This window comes from Oryza brachyantha, chromosome 1 (genome assembly GCF_000231095.2).
Source record: "Oryza brachyantha chromosome 1, ObraRS2, whole genome shotgun sequence".
Lineage (NCBI taxonomy): Eukaryota > Viridiplantae > Streptophyta > Magnoliopsida > Poales > Poaceae > Oryza > Oryza brachyantha.
The window spans coordinates 19,505,516-19,521,344 of NC_023163.2; the positions used below are offsets into that span (position 1 = coordinate 19,505,516).

General features: G+C 46.4%; 2 protein-coding genes across 2 annotated transcripts; one reads left to right on the forward strand and one right to left on the reverse strand.

Annotated features, from left to right (window-relative positions):
• The first annotated feature begins 532 nt into the window (after nt 1-532).
• On the forward strand, nt 533-5,737 carry LOC102704582 (protein CHUP1, chloroplastic-like). Its single transcript, XM_006646093.3, has 6 exons — nt 533-1,908; nt 2,654-2,785; nt 2,869-3,050; nt 3,162-3,276; nt 4,957-5,091; nt 5,202-5,737. Exons 1-6 carry the CDS (start codon nt 760-762, stop codon nt 5,331-5,333), a joined length of 1,845 nt encoding a protein of 614 aa, XP_006646156.1. The 5' UTR covers nt 533-759; the 3' UTR covers nt 5,334-5,737.
• Nucleotides 5,705-12,388, reverse strand: LOC102704858 (protein trichome birefringence-like 38). The gene is made up of 5 exons (XM_040523638.1): nt 11,963-12,388; nt 11,700-11,871; nt 6,614-6,786; nt 6,372-6,530; nt 5,705-6,291 (listed from the first exon to the last, which is right to left on the reverse strand). Exons 1-5 carry the CDS (start codon nt 12,334-12,336, stop codon nt 6,000-6,002), a joined length of 1,170 nt encoding a protein of 389 aa, XP_040379572.1. The 5' UTR covers nt 12,337-12,388; the 3' UTR covers nt 5,705-5,999.
• Between the last annotated feature and the right edge of the window lie 3,441 nt (nt 12,389-15,829).

Here is a 15,829-nt window from a genome sequence, read left to right on the forward strand (position 1 = left end):
AGAGTGGAGAGTCAGCGGAGGGAAACAATTTTTTAGCACACGGGTATAGGTACACTAGTGTGCTTGTATGCCATTTAAATATAAAAAAAATGATAAGATAGATTAATATGATTTATATCACTCTACAGACATGCAAGATTATATTCAATTTTTATAAGTTATAGCAAAAAAACAAACAAAACTGAAACTAAGTATACGCATATTCATAATAATTGTTTTTGTTATTTTTGCTACAACTTGTATAAGTTCAATTTAAACTTGCATGTTGATGGAGTGATATAACTTATATTAAATTATCTTATTAATTTTTTTTATAATTTTTAATAACTATTTAGATGATATGCAAGCAATGGGTGTATACACCCGTGTGCTTAAAAAACTGCTTCCAGTGAGTGGAGACTGAACTGCTTGGCGTTTAGAATCATCGAGTCCTGCTACTGGACACTGGCCTACTGCATGACCAACGATTTTGCTGTAGTATCACACGCCTCCATCCGGCACCTGATCCCTCCTGCTCTTTCCCTCCCGAGACGACGATAAATAGTTTACGGGCGTCGGCTGCACCGCGCGCGTCGCAGTAGTACCGCGCATCGCACCGTGCCACCCGCTTTCCAACCCAAAGACGCAGCCGGCAGCCCCGCACTTCCGCTTAAACCCCGGAACCACCAACCGGGGGGAGCACGCACGCCCATGCAGCCACGGCGCACGCGCTGACACGGACATATCCGCGCCGCGCCCCCAGTCCTACCCACCTCCGCCATGGTGGCCGGCCGCGTCAAGGCCGCCATGGGCTTCCAGCGCAGCCCCAAGGAGGCCGCCAAGTCGCCAGCTCCCGCGCCGGCTCCTCACGTTCGGCGAACGCCGGAGACTCCTACCCGGGGGTCGTCGTCTGGCTCACCTGCGCCGGCCGGCTCGGCGTCCAAGGCGGTCTCCTTCGCGCGGTCCTTGGGCGTTCACTTCCCGCGCTCGTCGGCTCAGGTGCAGCCGGCGCGCGCCCCGCCGGAGGTCGCCGAGCTGTTGCGCGCCATCGAGCAGCTCCAGGAGAGGGAGTCGCGCCTCCGCGTTGAGCTGCTGGAGCAGAAGATACTGAAGGAGACCGTCGCCATCGTCCCCTTCTTGGAGGCCGAGCTAGCAGCGAAGAGCAGCGAGCTGGAGAAATGCAAGGAAACCGCCTCTCGACTGGAGTCAGAGAACATGCGGCTGTGTGCCGAGCTCGACGCCGCCGTGCTGGAGGTAACGAGCAGGAAACAGAGGATTGTCCGCATGGAGAAGGAAATGGAAGAGCTGAAGAAGCAACAGGAGGCTGCCGCGGCGGACGCAGACGACTGCTCCTCGACGGCTTCGGTTTCGCACGAGCAAACCGAGAGCTCTAGTGCCTCAGCCAATCCCGCGAGTTTGGCACGTAGACCGTCCATTCCACCGCCCCCTCCACCAATGCCACCGGCGGCATCCAAGTCCAAGGCCTACTCTGCCTCGTCGCGCGCGTCGCCTCCGAGTACTTCGGCACCCTCGCCGTCTTCCTCCACTTCGACTTCACCAACATACTCCGGCTCGTCGTCAGACACCGCTGCCACGCCAAGAAACCGAAAACCGGAGCTCTCGAAGCTACCACCGATACCTCCACCACCGCCCATGCCGGCACTCAGCGTTTGCGGCCGCGCAGCCGCGCCACCTCCGCCGCCGCCGCCTCCTCCGGCTCGGAGAACGTCGGGGGCAACTTCGCCAGCAGTGTCGGGACCGCGCGTGACGAGAGTGCCTGAAGTGGTAGAGTTCTACCACTCACTGATGCGGAGGGATTCAAGATCGAGGGACGGGAGCGGCGGAGGCGAAACCGCCAACGGCGGCGGTGTGGCCGCGGCGAGGGACATGATCGGCGAAATCGAGAATCGGTCGGCTCACCTTCTCGCGGTGCGTAATTATTTTTTTCCTTTTGTTATTTACTGCAACTACACATGAAAAAACCACATTTAATTCGTGCTAGGGAAGAGATCGCAGAGTCTTTAAGTAACAATTTGCTAAGCACTAGTAAAGCAAGCTTAAGTGTTTTACGTTGCTTCGTGAGACGGTCACGTAATATGGTGGTGGTGGTGGTTCATGTTGGTTGGATGGGTCATTCTCTGCAATCATGTCGAGAGAGTACATTGTACAAGTGATTAGGTTGCAAAGCGACTATAGTTATTGGTGAGCCTGCATACGCCATGCTGCCGTTCTTGCCGGTACACACACTATGCAAATTTGCAAAAAACAAGAGAAACCCTTGATTATTTCGTACCGGTGGTGATGGCTCCGTTAGCATGGGCGGGGCTGCTGATCATCTATCTGCGGGACGCGAGTTTGGTGGCGGTGATGACAGGAACAGCTGCATGCGCGGAGCGGAGTCCGGAGTGTACGTGTCAGATTGGCACCGTGGGGCCAAGTGCAAACGCAGTGAATGTCGCATTCAAGGCGTGGTACTGGTTTTGCCGAGCTAAATTGGGATTAGATTTGCGCGTGATTACGGCCTCGAATTAATCTGCGCATTATATCGGCCGTGTACCTGTCTCTTCCCAACTGAATTTAATCGTTTTAAAGATGATACTTGTAGAGCTGTGTAGTCGATTGAACAGTAAAAGAAGAAAAAAATTCAGCTACCTGTTTTTTCCGTTCACTGCAGATCAAGTCGGACGTCGAGAGGCAGGGGGACTTCATCCGGTTCCTCATCAAGGAGGTGGAGGGCGCGGCGTTCGTCGACATCGAGGACGTGGTCACCTTCGTCAAGTGGCTCGACAACGAGCTGTCGCGCCTGGTACGCACGAGCACTGGAACGATCGTTCACGAGCGACCGTCCGCCACGACGCTGAAACTAACCCCCCGACCCGTGCGTTGCAGGTGGACGAGCGGGCCGTGCTGAAGCACTTCGAGTGGCCGGAGCACAAGGCGGACGCGCTCCGCGAGGCGGCGTTCGGCTACTGCGACCTCAAGAAGCTGGAGGTGGAGGCCTCCTCGTTCCGCGACGACGCGCGCCAGCCCTGCGCCGCCGCGCTCAAGAAGATGCAGGCGCTCTTCGAGAAGTAAGCCGCTTCGTGTGCCTGTGTGTATTCAGCTCAATCGGTTAGCTAGCTAGCCCCCAGCTAGCTCACGAGTATGTGGCGGCCGTCGATGCGGCCAAATTGGCATTGCAGGCTGGAGCACGGCGTCTACAACCTCGCCCGCATCCGGGACGGCGCCACGGGCAGGTACAGCCGGTTCCAGATCCCGTGCGAGTGGATGCAGCAAGACACCGGCATCGTGAGCCAGGTAAACTACTACCTTGCTATCCCCGGCAAATTGTCGTGCCACTTAGTTTGGCGGTTCACGCCGAGTGACGCCTTAATTTGGCGCACATAGAATTGGCCGATTGTGGCAGCGTGCGTCGCTAAACCATCCCCACGCGGGCCGTGCGCGCGTGACCGAACGTGACGACGATCGATCCTTCGTTCGATCGTTCACATGTGTGCACGGTTACGCCTCGCGGCGGTGGTACAGCGCAAAAGGAAATTCTAGATGGCTTCGGCTACGACCACGGCTGGGACCCGATCGACGGAGGCCCGTGGCGTTTTGCTCGCCGCCTCCGTTTGGTGATACGGCGTACGGGCGCGCGCTGGGGGTGGCGGTGGCGTACGTGCACGTGAGCCTCTGGGTTGCATCTCGTGACCTTGCGTTGTTTCTCCCCTCGCCCTGCCCTACTACTGTACAACAGCTAGAGAACAAGGCCCCCATTACGCCCTCGACAGCCGTGTCGTCCTGCGCAGCGTAAGTGCGTCTTACCGGAACAGCACGACCGATCGGGATTTGTCAGCGTTGGCTACTTGGCTCGGGCTGAGGTCCAGACTCCAGAGGATTGTCTCGTCATTTCTATGGTCCAGTGCACCGTATGGGTAGTTCTAAAATCCTGCCTGTGTTCCGGGCTTTCGGCAGGATGCGGAGCTTTCACGGGGAGTGCTGGTAGTCCGGAATTTCTTGGATACCGTTTGATCTGAGATCTACAGTCTTGTCACTTGGTGTAGTAAGAACATCTGACAACTGGATGGTTGTTCACTTGTTCTGTTCTGCAGCAGCTACGTTTTTAAATGTTTCTAAAAGAAAAAATGCCACGTTTGGCTTGAATAAGTTAAGCATTTTCTGATCACTACGTACTGAAAGATGGGGCTCCTGGCTGCTCAGGTGTCAGATTTCCCTCATGTATCCGTGAGGGTTTGCATTTTGTACCTTTTGCTGATTGATCTGGACAATTCTGCACTAGTGCACATCATATTGTTGTAGACTTGTATCGTAAAATTAGGACATGATATGAACTATTATGAACATCTTAATTTCCTTTTTGTAAATTGCAAGTGAAGTTTTTATTACATTTACAGTTTACAAATTGGTAGAAAAACTAGAAACTTAAACACGCATCCTCATCAATCTGCATTCATTGAGTTGCTTGGTCTGTTCTGACGTTTGGCCATCTCCTATCCTAATATTTGAGCTAAGAAATGAAAGCAATATATGTCCTTTCTTGCATTTCACTAGATGTCCTATCACGGCAAGTTTGGCACACAATGACATACGATTGTGCTCTATCGATGGTCGGATATTAGTGGGGTGGTTTTGGGTTGTTGTTGTGTGTGCTATGGTTTGTCTTTATTTCTTACGGTGCTTGGTGAGACTATTCTTGTGGAGGTGTTAGTTTTCTTTTGTTATAACTAATCCATTTTGATTTTTTACTCTTGCTTATTGAAATATAATTGAAAGCTCCTCTGCCAATTTAGTTTATTTTGAGAAAAAGTTGAAGTCTAGGCATAGTAGCCTGAACTTGACAATTTTCTAAATGCTGTCCATTTGATACATGGGCACGTAATTTGGACGTATCTGTGATTTTCCTTATCGGCAAAAGTGCATGAATGAACATGTAAATTTGATTATTCCTCATGAATGTAAACTTTTGATGAACAGATCAAACTACAGTCGGTGATGTTAGCAATGAAGTACCTGAAGCGGGTCTCATCTGAACTTGAAGCTATTAAGGGTGGCCCTGACGAAGAAGAACTAATGCTTCAAGGGGTGCGATTCGCCTTCAGGGTACACCAGGTATATATTTACTCACTAAAACGTCGAGCTGAAAAGAGTCCATGGTTACGTATCTTTCCAAGGCGCAACTTCAAAGAATCGAATTCATACTCCTCGCGCGTTTGGTGCAGTTTGCAGGTGGATTCGACGTGGACACCATGCGAGCATTCCAGGAGCTCAAGGAGAAGGCATCTATGTGCCGGCTTCAGAGACAGGAGCAAAACCGCCATCTGAGGCAGCAAAAACTCGTTGCCAGGACCTGATCGATCGGCCCTTTTCTTATCCGATGTATCATACCATTTCGTCGTTACCATAGTTCAATTGCTTTCTTGCTTGTTTTGGTTCAGAATGTTCTCTCTAGATTTATCACACCAGTGAACAATAATCCCTGTTCTCCTTGTCACCGTAGCGTCTTCAGTTTTTTGTCCAGGTTCTCTCTAGGGCCCTATTCCTAACCAGTATATCTCGTCAGTTTGGCTGGGCTGTGAGTAGCCTTACAGATTCTTGTAACTAAATGTCTGAATGTGGTGATAGATAAATCTGTCATCTGGAATTCTGGTACTACCGTATGTAAAAGGTTATTGCCATTGGTTGACGTCCCTGTTGTGCTTGCTAGAAATAAAATAATCATTTTAAGCGGATTGGATTAGAAAAATGATTGTAGAAATAATCATCCTAAGCGTTTTTGGACGAGGACTTGTATGATTATATCCAATTAATCCTTGCTGTCTACCTTGTCATTACTCCCAACTTCTCAGAAGACAAGGAAAATGTATCATCTGATTGATCACCCATATATATCAGTTGACCACCAATGGAATCACCAATTGAAACATACAATCAACCAACAAATCATGAGAGAACAGCAACAAAACGGCCTATAAATAACAATCCAATCGGATCGACATATCCCCATCCCATTCTTTCCCCTATGCAAGGAGCGAGGCGTAGAGGATCTGGTTCCACGCGTCCGGCACGCCGGCGAGGCACCAGTGGCTGCAGTCGTTGCCCGGGTGGCCGCCGCTGTACCCCGCAGGGTGCCCGTCCCTCCTCAGCTGCGACAGGAGCGTGATGTCGAGCAGGAACACCGGCTTCGACATGCCGGCGAGCGCGCTCCTCACCGCGCTCTGCGCCGGCAACGGCCCCGCCGGGTACGTCGACCCCGCCACCGGCTGCGTCTGCTGCGCGCAGCTCCTCGACCCTTCCCCCCAGTCCGCTCCGCTGCGGTTTCCGGCGTCAGTGTCACGAGTTTAACAAGTGTGGGTTTATATGGGCCTTGGCCTTTTTTAAAGGCTACTTACTTGTAGTGGGTCGGAGAGATGCCCTGGAAGTAGACCCTGGTCTTGGATGTGTCCACGTTCGAGTCGACCCATCTGGCCCATGTAGACATCCCCTTGGAGAAGGCCGTGAGACGGTCCATGTCCTTCATCACCTGGCCGCCATCTTGCACATAGTCCCACCTAGATACAGAAAAGACATCAGAATAAATACCAGATCAGGCTACGATTACGCGACACGTTATTATAGTAGTTTGTGGTCTTACGGCTGGTCTCTGCCGGTGTGGGTCCACCAGTGCCAGGTGTTGAAGATGAGCATGTCGGCGCCGAGCCACGGGTCGCCGGAGATGGAGCCGAGCTTCAGCACGCGGCCGATGGACTCGTCGACGATGTCCACCAGGTAGGTGCTCCGGTAGTACGCCACCGACACCCCGTAGTCCTGCACGCGACGCGAGGCCGCGACACGCGCACGTTAGCTGCCATTCCAGCGCCGCTCGTTCCACCAGCTTGCATGTTCCAGTCGATCGATCTATCGACACGACACGGCCAACTCTCGTAGGCCACCTCCAACACGTATCTATAAGTTATCTATAAGATGTACTATATAATTTTTTAATAAAGAGAGATAAAAATTATCTCTTAATTAAGAGATAGTCTCTTACACATACTTTAATATCGAGTGAGAATGACATATATAGTCATTTGTATTATAAGCTACTTGCTAAGAGCTAGACCATTAAAGAAATTGTTTTAGATAGCTTAAAGATAATATTCTATTGTTAAAAGTGGCCTAATGCAATACGGCAAACGCCTGTGGATAGCGCCGCATCGCATCTGGTATACTGTACGCAGCATGCACGCACAAAGATCCAAATCCGTCGGCGCCATAAACCGGCAGATGCTGCTACTAAAACACCCGTCCTTGTCTGCGTCTGCGGCTACCTGTGCACAGTAATGAAGCGGGGGCAGGTGCGATGTCAACATGCCATCGCGAGACGTAGGGGCACGCATAGAACCGCGCGCTCCGTGGTGGTTTTCCTATCTTTCATCCGCTCGAGTGCTCGTAACTTTTGCACATATCGCGCAAAGCAGAGTGATTGCAAATCGGGCCCGTGAAACAGCGGACCATGCATGCTAGTCCTAGCATGGCAATTCGCCGCGGGCAATCATTAAGCAGTTGGTACCCACCAGGGTGGACATGCCATTTGCTGTTGGGCACAAGTACGCTCTAATCCGTATTCTCTCTGTCCAAAGAAAATCAATTCTCCAGTTTCCGTATCCAACGTTTAACCATCTGTCTTATTTAAAATTTTTTTAGAAAATTAAAAAAAATTAGTCACACTTAAAATACTATTTATGATTTATTATCTAATAAAAATAAAATATCAATCATAAATAATTTTTGAATAAGACGAAGAGTCAAAAATTGTAGATAAAAAATAAAAAATTAGTTTATTTTGGGACGAAGGAAGTAGTTGCCTACAGCCATGAATGGGCGAAAAGTTTCGTGTGCAGTGTGAGATGAGGCCAACGCCATGTACCAGCAGTCGAGCAGAGCCGTCTCGGCTGGCCGGAAGAAGTGGTTGAGTTGTCCAGATCAAACAAGATGCTAGTAGTCGACGTATATCGCAAGGAATAGGCCCCCAAACGCTCGGACGGCTTTAAACGAGTTCTCTCAATCTTCTAGAGAGTTTTTAATGCGTTGCATAATTTGTTCAACCAAACCGTATGGTAAGAAACATAATACACTGTGCATTAATGGTTGGTGGAACTATTGCTTTGCGAAAACAATGGTAATTGCGAGATGAGTCGTGCTATGCCGCTATATTAAGGTGGTGTTTGTTTGGAAGGACTAAACTTTAGTCCTTTGTCACATCGAATATTTGGATACTTATTATAAATAGTCACATCGAATGTTTGGATATTTATTATAAATAGTAAACGTAGACTATTAATAAAACATATCCATAATCTTGGACTAATTCGCGAGAGGAATCTAATGAGCCTAATTAATCCATGATTAGCATATGTGATGCTACAGTAAATATTTGCTAATCATAGATTAATTAGGCTTAAAAAATTTGTCTCACGGATTAACTCTCATTTATAAAATTAGTTTTTTATTAGTCTATATTTAATACTTAAAATTAGTGTCCAAACATCTCATGTGATATGAGGCTAAAACGTGTAGCACCATCTAAACAACCCCTAACCTATAAAAAAGGACAATACGAAAATGCAGCTATATATATTAAGCTGTACAAAAAAGGACACTGAAAGCGGGAGTACTATCCAACACCAACTGGATAGGATCGGAAGTTAAGAATGAATCCGTATGAAATTTGCTCCTATTTATGCCTTGTTTAGTTCCCAATTTTTTTTCCAAAAACATCACATCGAATTTTTGGACACCTAAATAAAGCATTAAACATAGATAAACCAAAAAACTAATTGCACAGTTACGAAAGAAATCTTAAAACGAATCTTTTGAGCCTAATAGTCCATGATTAGCCATAAATGCTACAGTAACCAACATGTGCTAATGACGGATTAATTAGGCTCAAAAGATTCATCTCGCGGTTTCCAGGCTAGCCGTGAAATTCGTTTTTTCATTCATGCCTGAAAACTCCTTCCGACATCCGACAAACATTTGACGTGACACTTCTTCTAAAAATTTTCCCAATCTAAAACACCACCTTACAACTTGGTTTTGGGAGTTGATTGTCGTTGTTGATTGCAGGAATGGCATGGACAAAAAACCAACGGCAAAAGTTAAGTTTTGTACAGTAGCACACCCTCCATATTTTTTTATATGACGTCATTGATTTTTAGGTTCACGTTTGACCATTCGTCTTGTTAAAAAAATTATATAATTATTAATTATTTTGTTATAATATGATTTATTATTATAGAAACTTTAAGTATGTATTATAACTTTATATATTTGGATATAAATTTTAAATAAGACGAATAGTCAAACGTAAACGGTACCTTACATAAAACAAATATGGAGGGAGTATTACCTCAATTCGAAACTGGCACGTCCTAGCTCGTGTACAAAAACATGGGAATTGCAGATATCCTCGAGAATTGGTTACTGGCAGAAAACAAGTTCCTCGAAAGTAACAATCACTCATTCCAACATTACATGTACTAGTACAATCCAAACAAGTTGATCCATTTTGTAATCCCATGCTAGTTCAGAATAAGTTATACTTGCAGTAATCCAAACTATGTACTACTCCGTAAAAAACATTTTTTGATTTCTGTATTGAGTGTTTAACCATCGGTTTTATTTTAAAAAATTATAAAAAATAAAAAATTAGTCATGTGTAAAGTATTATTCTTATTTTATTATCTAATAATAATAATAATAAAATAATTATAAAACCTTTTTAAATAAAACAAGAAGTCAAACATTATATCTAAAAAAGTGAAAAATTAATTTATTTTGGGACTGAGGTGGTAGTGATCATTCGCTTATTTAGGAAAATGTCAAACACCATATTTAAAAATAAATAATAATTTGAGAACATTTTTATATACATGTTTTTAGCAATTTAAAACCAATGCTAGAAAATAAATTATAATTTATAAATCTCAAAATCTACTTCAAATATAAAATTAAAAATTTAAATTTTAGCTCATAAACATAATCAGAAGCAAAAGAACCTCTTTTTAGTGCTCTCTATCAGAATATAATCAACACCGTTGATCTATTTTTATCCAATAGCCATAATTAAATTATACGACCAACAGTATTAGGAGTAGTAGAAATTTAGAGGGTATTATCATTTTTTTAATTATAAGCCTGAAAATCCAAAGATATCTAGGCGCACACTGATGCACATAGCATCCTCGTCACCGCATATGCCGAAAGTCACGTACGCATTACCCTTTTTGTTTGCAAAAAGTGTAAATTACAAAATAATGCTAATCAATTAATTAAAAAATATCAAAATACTCTTTTTAATCAATGACTCGAATTAATTCTGCTGATAAATATAACTGCCACTAGAGAGCATCAGAAAAAGACCCGAAGAGAAAATATAGGACGGGAAGAGCATCAGAAAAAGACCCGAAGAGAAAATATAGGACGGGATCCCATGCAGTAGCCGTAAGGGCTATAGTACGGTGAATTTGATATTTTCCATAACCATTAGATCGAAGGTCTAAGATTTAATGCTACAATATTTGTTGCAATAACAAATAATATTTTGGATTTACTGTTGCTACAACATGTAAACATTGTTCATGTCATGTATTCACTGTTTACCTCACGTGATAAGTGTCTCTCTGTATTACTTAATGCAGAGGATCCGGATTGGAAAATATGGGTCGTACTGCTTCAATAGGGTGTTAAGACCATTGAACAAATAATCGCTGCCTAACCATCGATTACTTTGATAGGCTGACTAATCGAAAAGTGGCTAACAAGCACCAACCTAATCTAACTGAGAACTTCTCATGTGCCGATGATTGCCTCGACCCGCTGGAATCTCTCCTTTTTGTCCTATAAATAAGTAAAGAACACGTACTGCATTTGGAGAACAGTTTGACTCTTGCTAGTGGATCAAGATCACGGGGCGGGGTAAGACTCAAACACCGATTAGAAAAACGTCTAGCTAAAAAGCGGCCGGAAGGAGACGGCGGCGGGCGGATCCACTGGTCGGATAAGGACACGCACCACGCTCCGCGCTGTCGCCCACGGCGTCCGGTTCCCACCGCCCCCAACCCCCACGGGCACGGGCGGGAGGCAGCGAGCCAGCCCACGTTACGATTTGGCCCCGTTTCTGGCGCCATCGCCAACTCGCGGCGAGTGCGCTGCGCGCGCGCGCGAACTCGGGAAGGCAGAGCGGCTAGTGGGATGGGACGAATCGATCGGTGCACTAGAGTGAGTTGGCGTACACTGCTGCGCCGCTGCGCGAGTACGAGGCAAACACGCCGCCGCGCTCCACTGCGGTTATGCCCGAAAGCCAGCGGCCGGGGGCACCAAAAAGGCCAGCACAAGCACAAGCTGCGGCAAGGCAAATCCGACCCCTTTCTGAAAGCGTGTGGCCTGCCTGTTATGGGGGGTCATAATTTAAAAATAGTAACCTCGCGGCCGATCCCTTTCGCCAAAAAGGTTTGCTACTGCTACAGTTAGAATGTATGAGCCGGCCGTGCCAGGGGGTTAATCTGCATCGCCAAACTATAAATGAGAAAGGAAAAAAAAAAGAAGGGGAGATGCACTGAGGTGGTAGTACTTTCGCGGTTTCGTTTTTTTCTCTGCTGATGCTATGGAAGGGACGGTAAGTGAAGAAGTGAGTGATGGTAAGTACCATGGAGGCATGGCATGGCGCATGTACGTACCTGGAAAGTGACGGTGGAGAGCGGGGTGCCCCTGCTGTAGGTGGTCCTGGAGGACGGCGCGGCCGCGTGCAGCATGCACGCCAGCGACTCCCACTGGTTCAGGCTGATGGAGTCCCCCACGAACAGTATCTTCTTCCCCCTCCATTTGCTAAGGAAATCTAGCCCGTTGAACCTGCAACCCCGATGGTATCGGCACGCCATTAACGCCACTACTGCAGCTAGCTCGATCGATCGATTGGGCGCTCTCGCGCGGTATATGTTACCTCGGGAGCTCGCAGGAGGTGGGGCGCCACCGGTATTTGAGGTAGAGCTTGTCGGGGCGGCCGTACTTCTGGCAGTCGAACTCCGCCTCCACGAAGGGGCAGCCCGCCGTGTCGTACATCGGCAGCGAGTCGTCGTACACCCAGCTGCCCTGGAACATGTTGCACGACGCCAGCCCGCTCCAGGCGGAGCCGCGGCCGCCGCCTCCGTGCTGCCGCGTGGTGTTGTGCTTCGGGCTGCCGTGCCGCCGGACGCCGAGCGTCTCGACCACGCTCGCCGCGGCGGCGCCCGCGAGCAACGAGCACGCGAGGGCGGCCGCGGCGAGGAGCAGAAACAGGCGGCGGCGGCGGAATGGCAACCGCTGTTTGGGCGCCATTGTCTGGCGCTGTCGAGTGGAAGGGTGACGAATTGAGGACGGACGAGCTGAGGCAGTGAGCCAATGACGACCTTTTATAGAGCGCTTCTAACTATAACTGTACAAGGTGATAACTGATAAGAAATTAAGAGCTATTGTGTTAGTTTTACGATATAAAACTTTTCAATAATATCTTGATTTATATGGATGGTAATGAATTTATATATATACACACACATACTCCCTCCAGTTTTTTAAGTTAACATGATTGACTTTTTTTAATCAACGTTTGATTATTCATCTTATTCAAAACATTTATATAATTATTGATTATCTTGTTATGATTTAATTTATAATTAAAGTAGTTTTAAGTATGATTTATAATTTTATGTATTTGGACAAAATTTTTTTAATGAGACGGACAGTGAAGCACAAATTAAAGTCAACAACATCAATAAAAAACAATGGGAGTAATATATATTAATATATAGAAATATAGACGTAGCTAAAATATCTGAAATTGAAGGAGTAATTATGAATGGTGCCCATTATCGTTACAATTACTCTATGGGAATTGCAAAAAAAGCCATCATAAATTTTTTTTTGGAAATTTTTGGATAGTCATGTAAGTATGTAACTGTATTATAGTTATAACTTTCAATTTTTGGATTATTTAACGATATCGTGGTATATATAGAAAGAGGAAAAGATATAGACGACATCGAGATTTGTAAAGGTAGAAGGAGAAAACAAATTCTGCAGCGCGTGTCTGTGAATACCTATATACAAGGTATATATTTAAATATCATAAATTAAGACAGAACCATTTTTTCAACCTGCTATATAAATATTATTACATATAAAGTGAGTAATTAATATAAAAGTTGTCATAGCATGCCTTGCCATATTTTCACATTTGTATACTAATGCTCAAAGGTACTGAATTTAAATTTTGAACATCATATTAACAAAAACTAAACGGGACTTTTTTTAAAATAAAAACTACGATCAAATCCAATAGATTTCAAGGCATAGAATGGAAATTTTCAAATGTTCCAAAAATCTGATCTGTATTTGATTTCATTTCATTTAGCTATATTTGGTATTTGAAAACAGCAGTTATATTTTCATAAAAACATAAATTTGTTTTAATAAATTTCAACATCTTAATTCACACTTTTACCTTCATTTCTAAGGAACTTTCAAACAAAATAATATTGGAGTCATCCAAGGATATATCTGTAGGTCCATTCTAAATAGGGGTGAAAATTAGCGGGTATTTCCCAACCACCCGCACGGCCGCATTATTTCGGGACAAATTCGGGTAATAGATTCGAGTATGAGGAACTTTACATGGATATAGGGTTCGAATACGGGTTTTTCTTGGTGGATTTGAGACCGGGTTCGGGAGCATAGTATCAGAGGATACAAATTATCTGGTTAAAAAGACAGATATTACCTGATTAGAAAAACGGATATTAACCATATTATATGGTACAGGTCTGGTCCAAAAGGCCATCCATCAGCCCAATAACCATCGCCATTCACCACAGGGCCAGTAACATAGCGGCTGTTGAAAATATGGGCCTCCCCTGTGCGTGACGGAGCACGGCAACGATGGGCCCAAGGATCCGAATCCTATAGAAAAAGGGGGAAAAGGGATCGGGCCTCAGGAGGCCGCGTGCCCCCGGGGGTTGGGCCTGAAGGCGGGCCAAATGGATGAGCACCGGGGAGGTCGGGGTACCCCGACCCCCTTGACCTGACCCCTAATTCTAAATAACCAGTAAAAAGTTGAGTTTAACTGCACCCATAATTTCTACGTGGTTAATCCCAAAGGAGAATTATATGCATTAATGCTTCCCTTTTGATTATAAATTTCTTAATTATGAGTTAAAGACTATATTATCACCATATAAAACTAATAAAAACTTAAAGGTTAGGATTCATCTTTATCTCTTACCACCCTATAGGCAAGAAAGAGCACCTTAAAATGGCCCATCAACTTAACTCTTCACCGACGAGCGTCGAGGTTGATGCACATGTTGCCTTTGCTTCGGTTAGCTACAACACCGTGACTCTGTGAGCCCCATGAACATGTGGGTAGCAAACGAGGGACAAACCAGCAGATGCACTAGGGTTGGCAACAGGGCGAGACAGGGGTGGGGACGACTGGAACACCCCTGGCCCCGGCCCCGAAACAGGAACCGGGGGAAACTGGTCCCTACCCCCGCCTCTGCTGGGTCCACGCCCCTAAACGGGCCCCAAAATCTGCACAAATGAGTGAGCATGTTGGGCAGAGCCACCCCGGGAGAACCAGACAGGTGGTCGGTTAGCGGGGCGACGGGAGGCTGGGGCCAAAGGGCTTTGGCCAGTCGGCGCCTCGGTGAGCTGAGGGCGGACGACGGTGGCCAGTCGACAGGCTTACCGACTAAGCCAGCGGCCTGAGGGCAGCAGGGAGTGGTGACTGGCAAGGGCCAAGGGCGGCATGCTGGTGGCGGGTGGTGTCCGCGCTCGGATTGGGAGTACCGTAGGAGGCGCTGGCTGTGAGTGTGTGCATCTGCGCCTCTGTGGGTGCGTGAGTGGCAGCCAAAATCTAGGGTTTCCAGTTCGGGCCTGGCTGGCTGGGTACCGCAGCTATCTCACACAATCTTTTTGCTTTTATTTATGTTTATATGTCATATTTTGAATTTTTAGCCTTATAATTTTAGATATAACTTTGGTTTTTTACCGAAGTTTATTTTATAACATTGGCTTTTAAATCGCTAATAATATATATATATATATATAAGTTTTATTCCTATTTTTTCGTTTATAAATAAAAAAGGAGAGTGCTATAATACGCTATCCCGTTTTGGAACGGAATGATTCCGACGAGGTATCAAACAGGATACCTGATCGACATCAGATCTGATACTGAAAACGAGATAATTCTAACGAGGTATCAAACGTGATACCTTGTCGGTCCTATATCTAATACTAGAACGGGATGATTCCAACGAGGTATCAAACATGATAATTCATCGGTATCATATCTAATATCGCACCTGTATGAGATGATACCAGTCGGTAACATCCGATAGTCATTTAGTACCACCCAAAAGCTGTTGAATCCTTGGGTTGTCAGAGGAGATGGAGTGCATCGTCGCCGTCGCTGTAGTAATATCAACTGGTTTCAAAACAAAGTAACAAATAACAAAGCACGATGCCATTACCCCAATCAATCAGTGCGCCACGAACTGTGCAGAAGTATCGGTAGCGCGCGGGCATACGAGGATCTCGGCGATGACGCGGGGTTGGCGGAAGGGCTTGAGGAGGAGGACGAGGAAGCAGGTGGTGGTGACGACGATGGCGACCTGGAGAATGAATAGCGGGAGCGAGAACTCAAGCGGGCTGGTGCCTTGCCAGATGCCATAAGCAGGCTGGTGCCTTGGCTAGTAGCACAGCACCGTGCCGCCGCCGGCCCAGGACATCTAGAGGGTTGTGTTCTTGAACGGCGCCGCGCTGCGCCGTCCGT

What these genes read in the sequence shown, in the direction of transcription:
- LOC102704582 (XM_006646093.3), top strand. Translation starts at nt 760, where the DNA reads ATGGTGGCCGGCCGCGTCAAGGCCGCCATGGGCTTCCAGCGCAGCCCC. An exon ending in GGTCGGCTCACCTTCTCGCG is followed by an intron (nt 1,909 to 2,653) that starts GTGCGTAATTAT and finishes CGTTCACTGCAG; the next exon opens with ATCAAGTCGGACGTCGAGAG. An exon ending in ATGCAGGCGCTCTTCGAGAA is followed by an intron (nt 3,051 to 3,161) that starts GTAAGCCGCTTC and finishes TTGGCATTGCAG; the next exon opens with GCTGGAGCACGGCGTCTACA.
- LOC102704858 (XM_040523638.1), bottom strand. Translation starts at nt 12,336, where the DNA reads ATGGCGCCCAAACAGCGGTTGCCATTCCGCCGCCGCCGCCTGTTTCTG. An exon ending in CACACCGGCAGAGACCAGCC is followed by an intron (nt 6,531 to 6,613) that starts GTAAGACCACAA and finishes TTCTGTATCTAG; the next exon opens with GTGGGACTATGTGCAAGATG. An exon ending in ATCTCTCCGACCCACTACAA is followed by an intron (nt 6,292 to 6,371) that starts GTAAGTAGCCTT and finishes CGGAAACCGCAG; the next exon opens with CGGAGCGGACTGGGGGGAAG.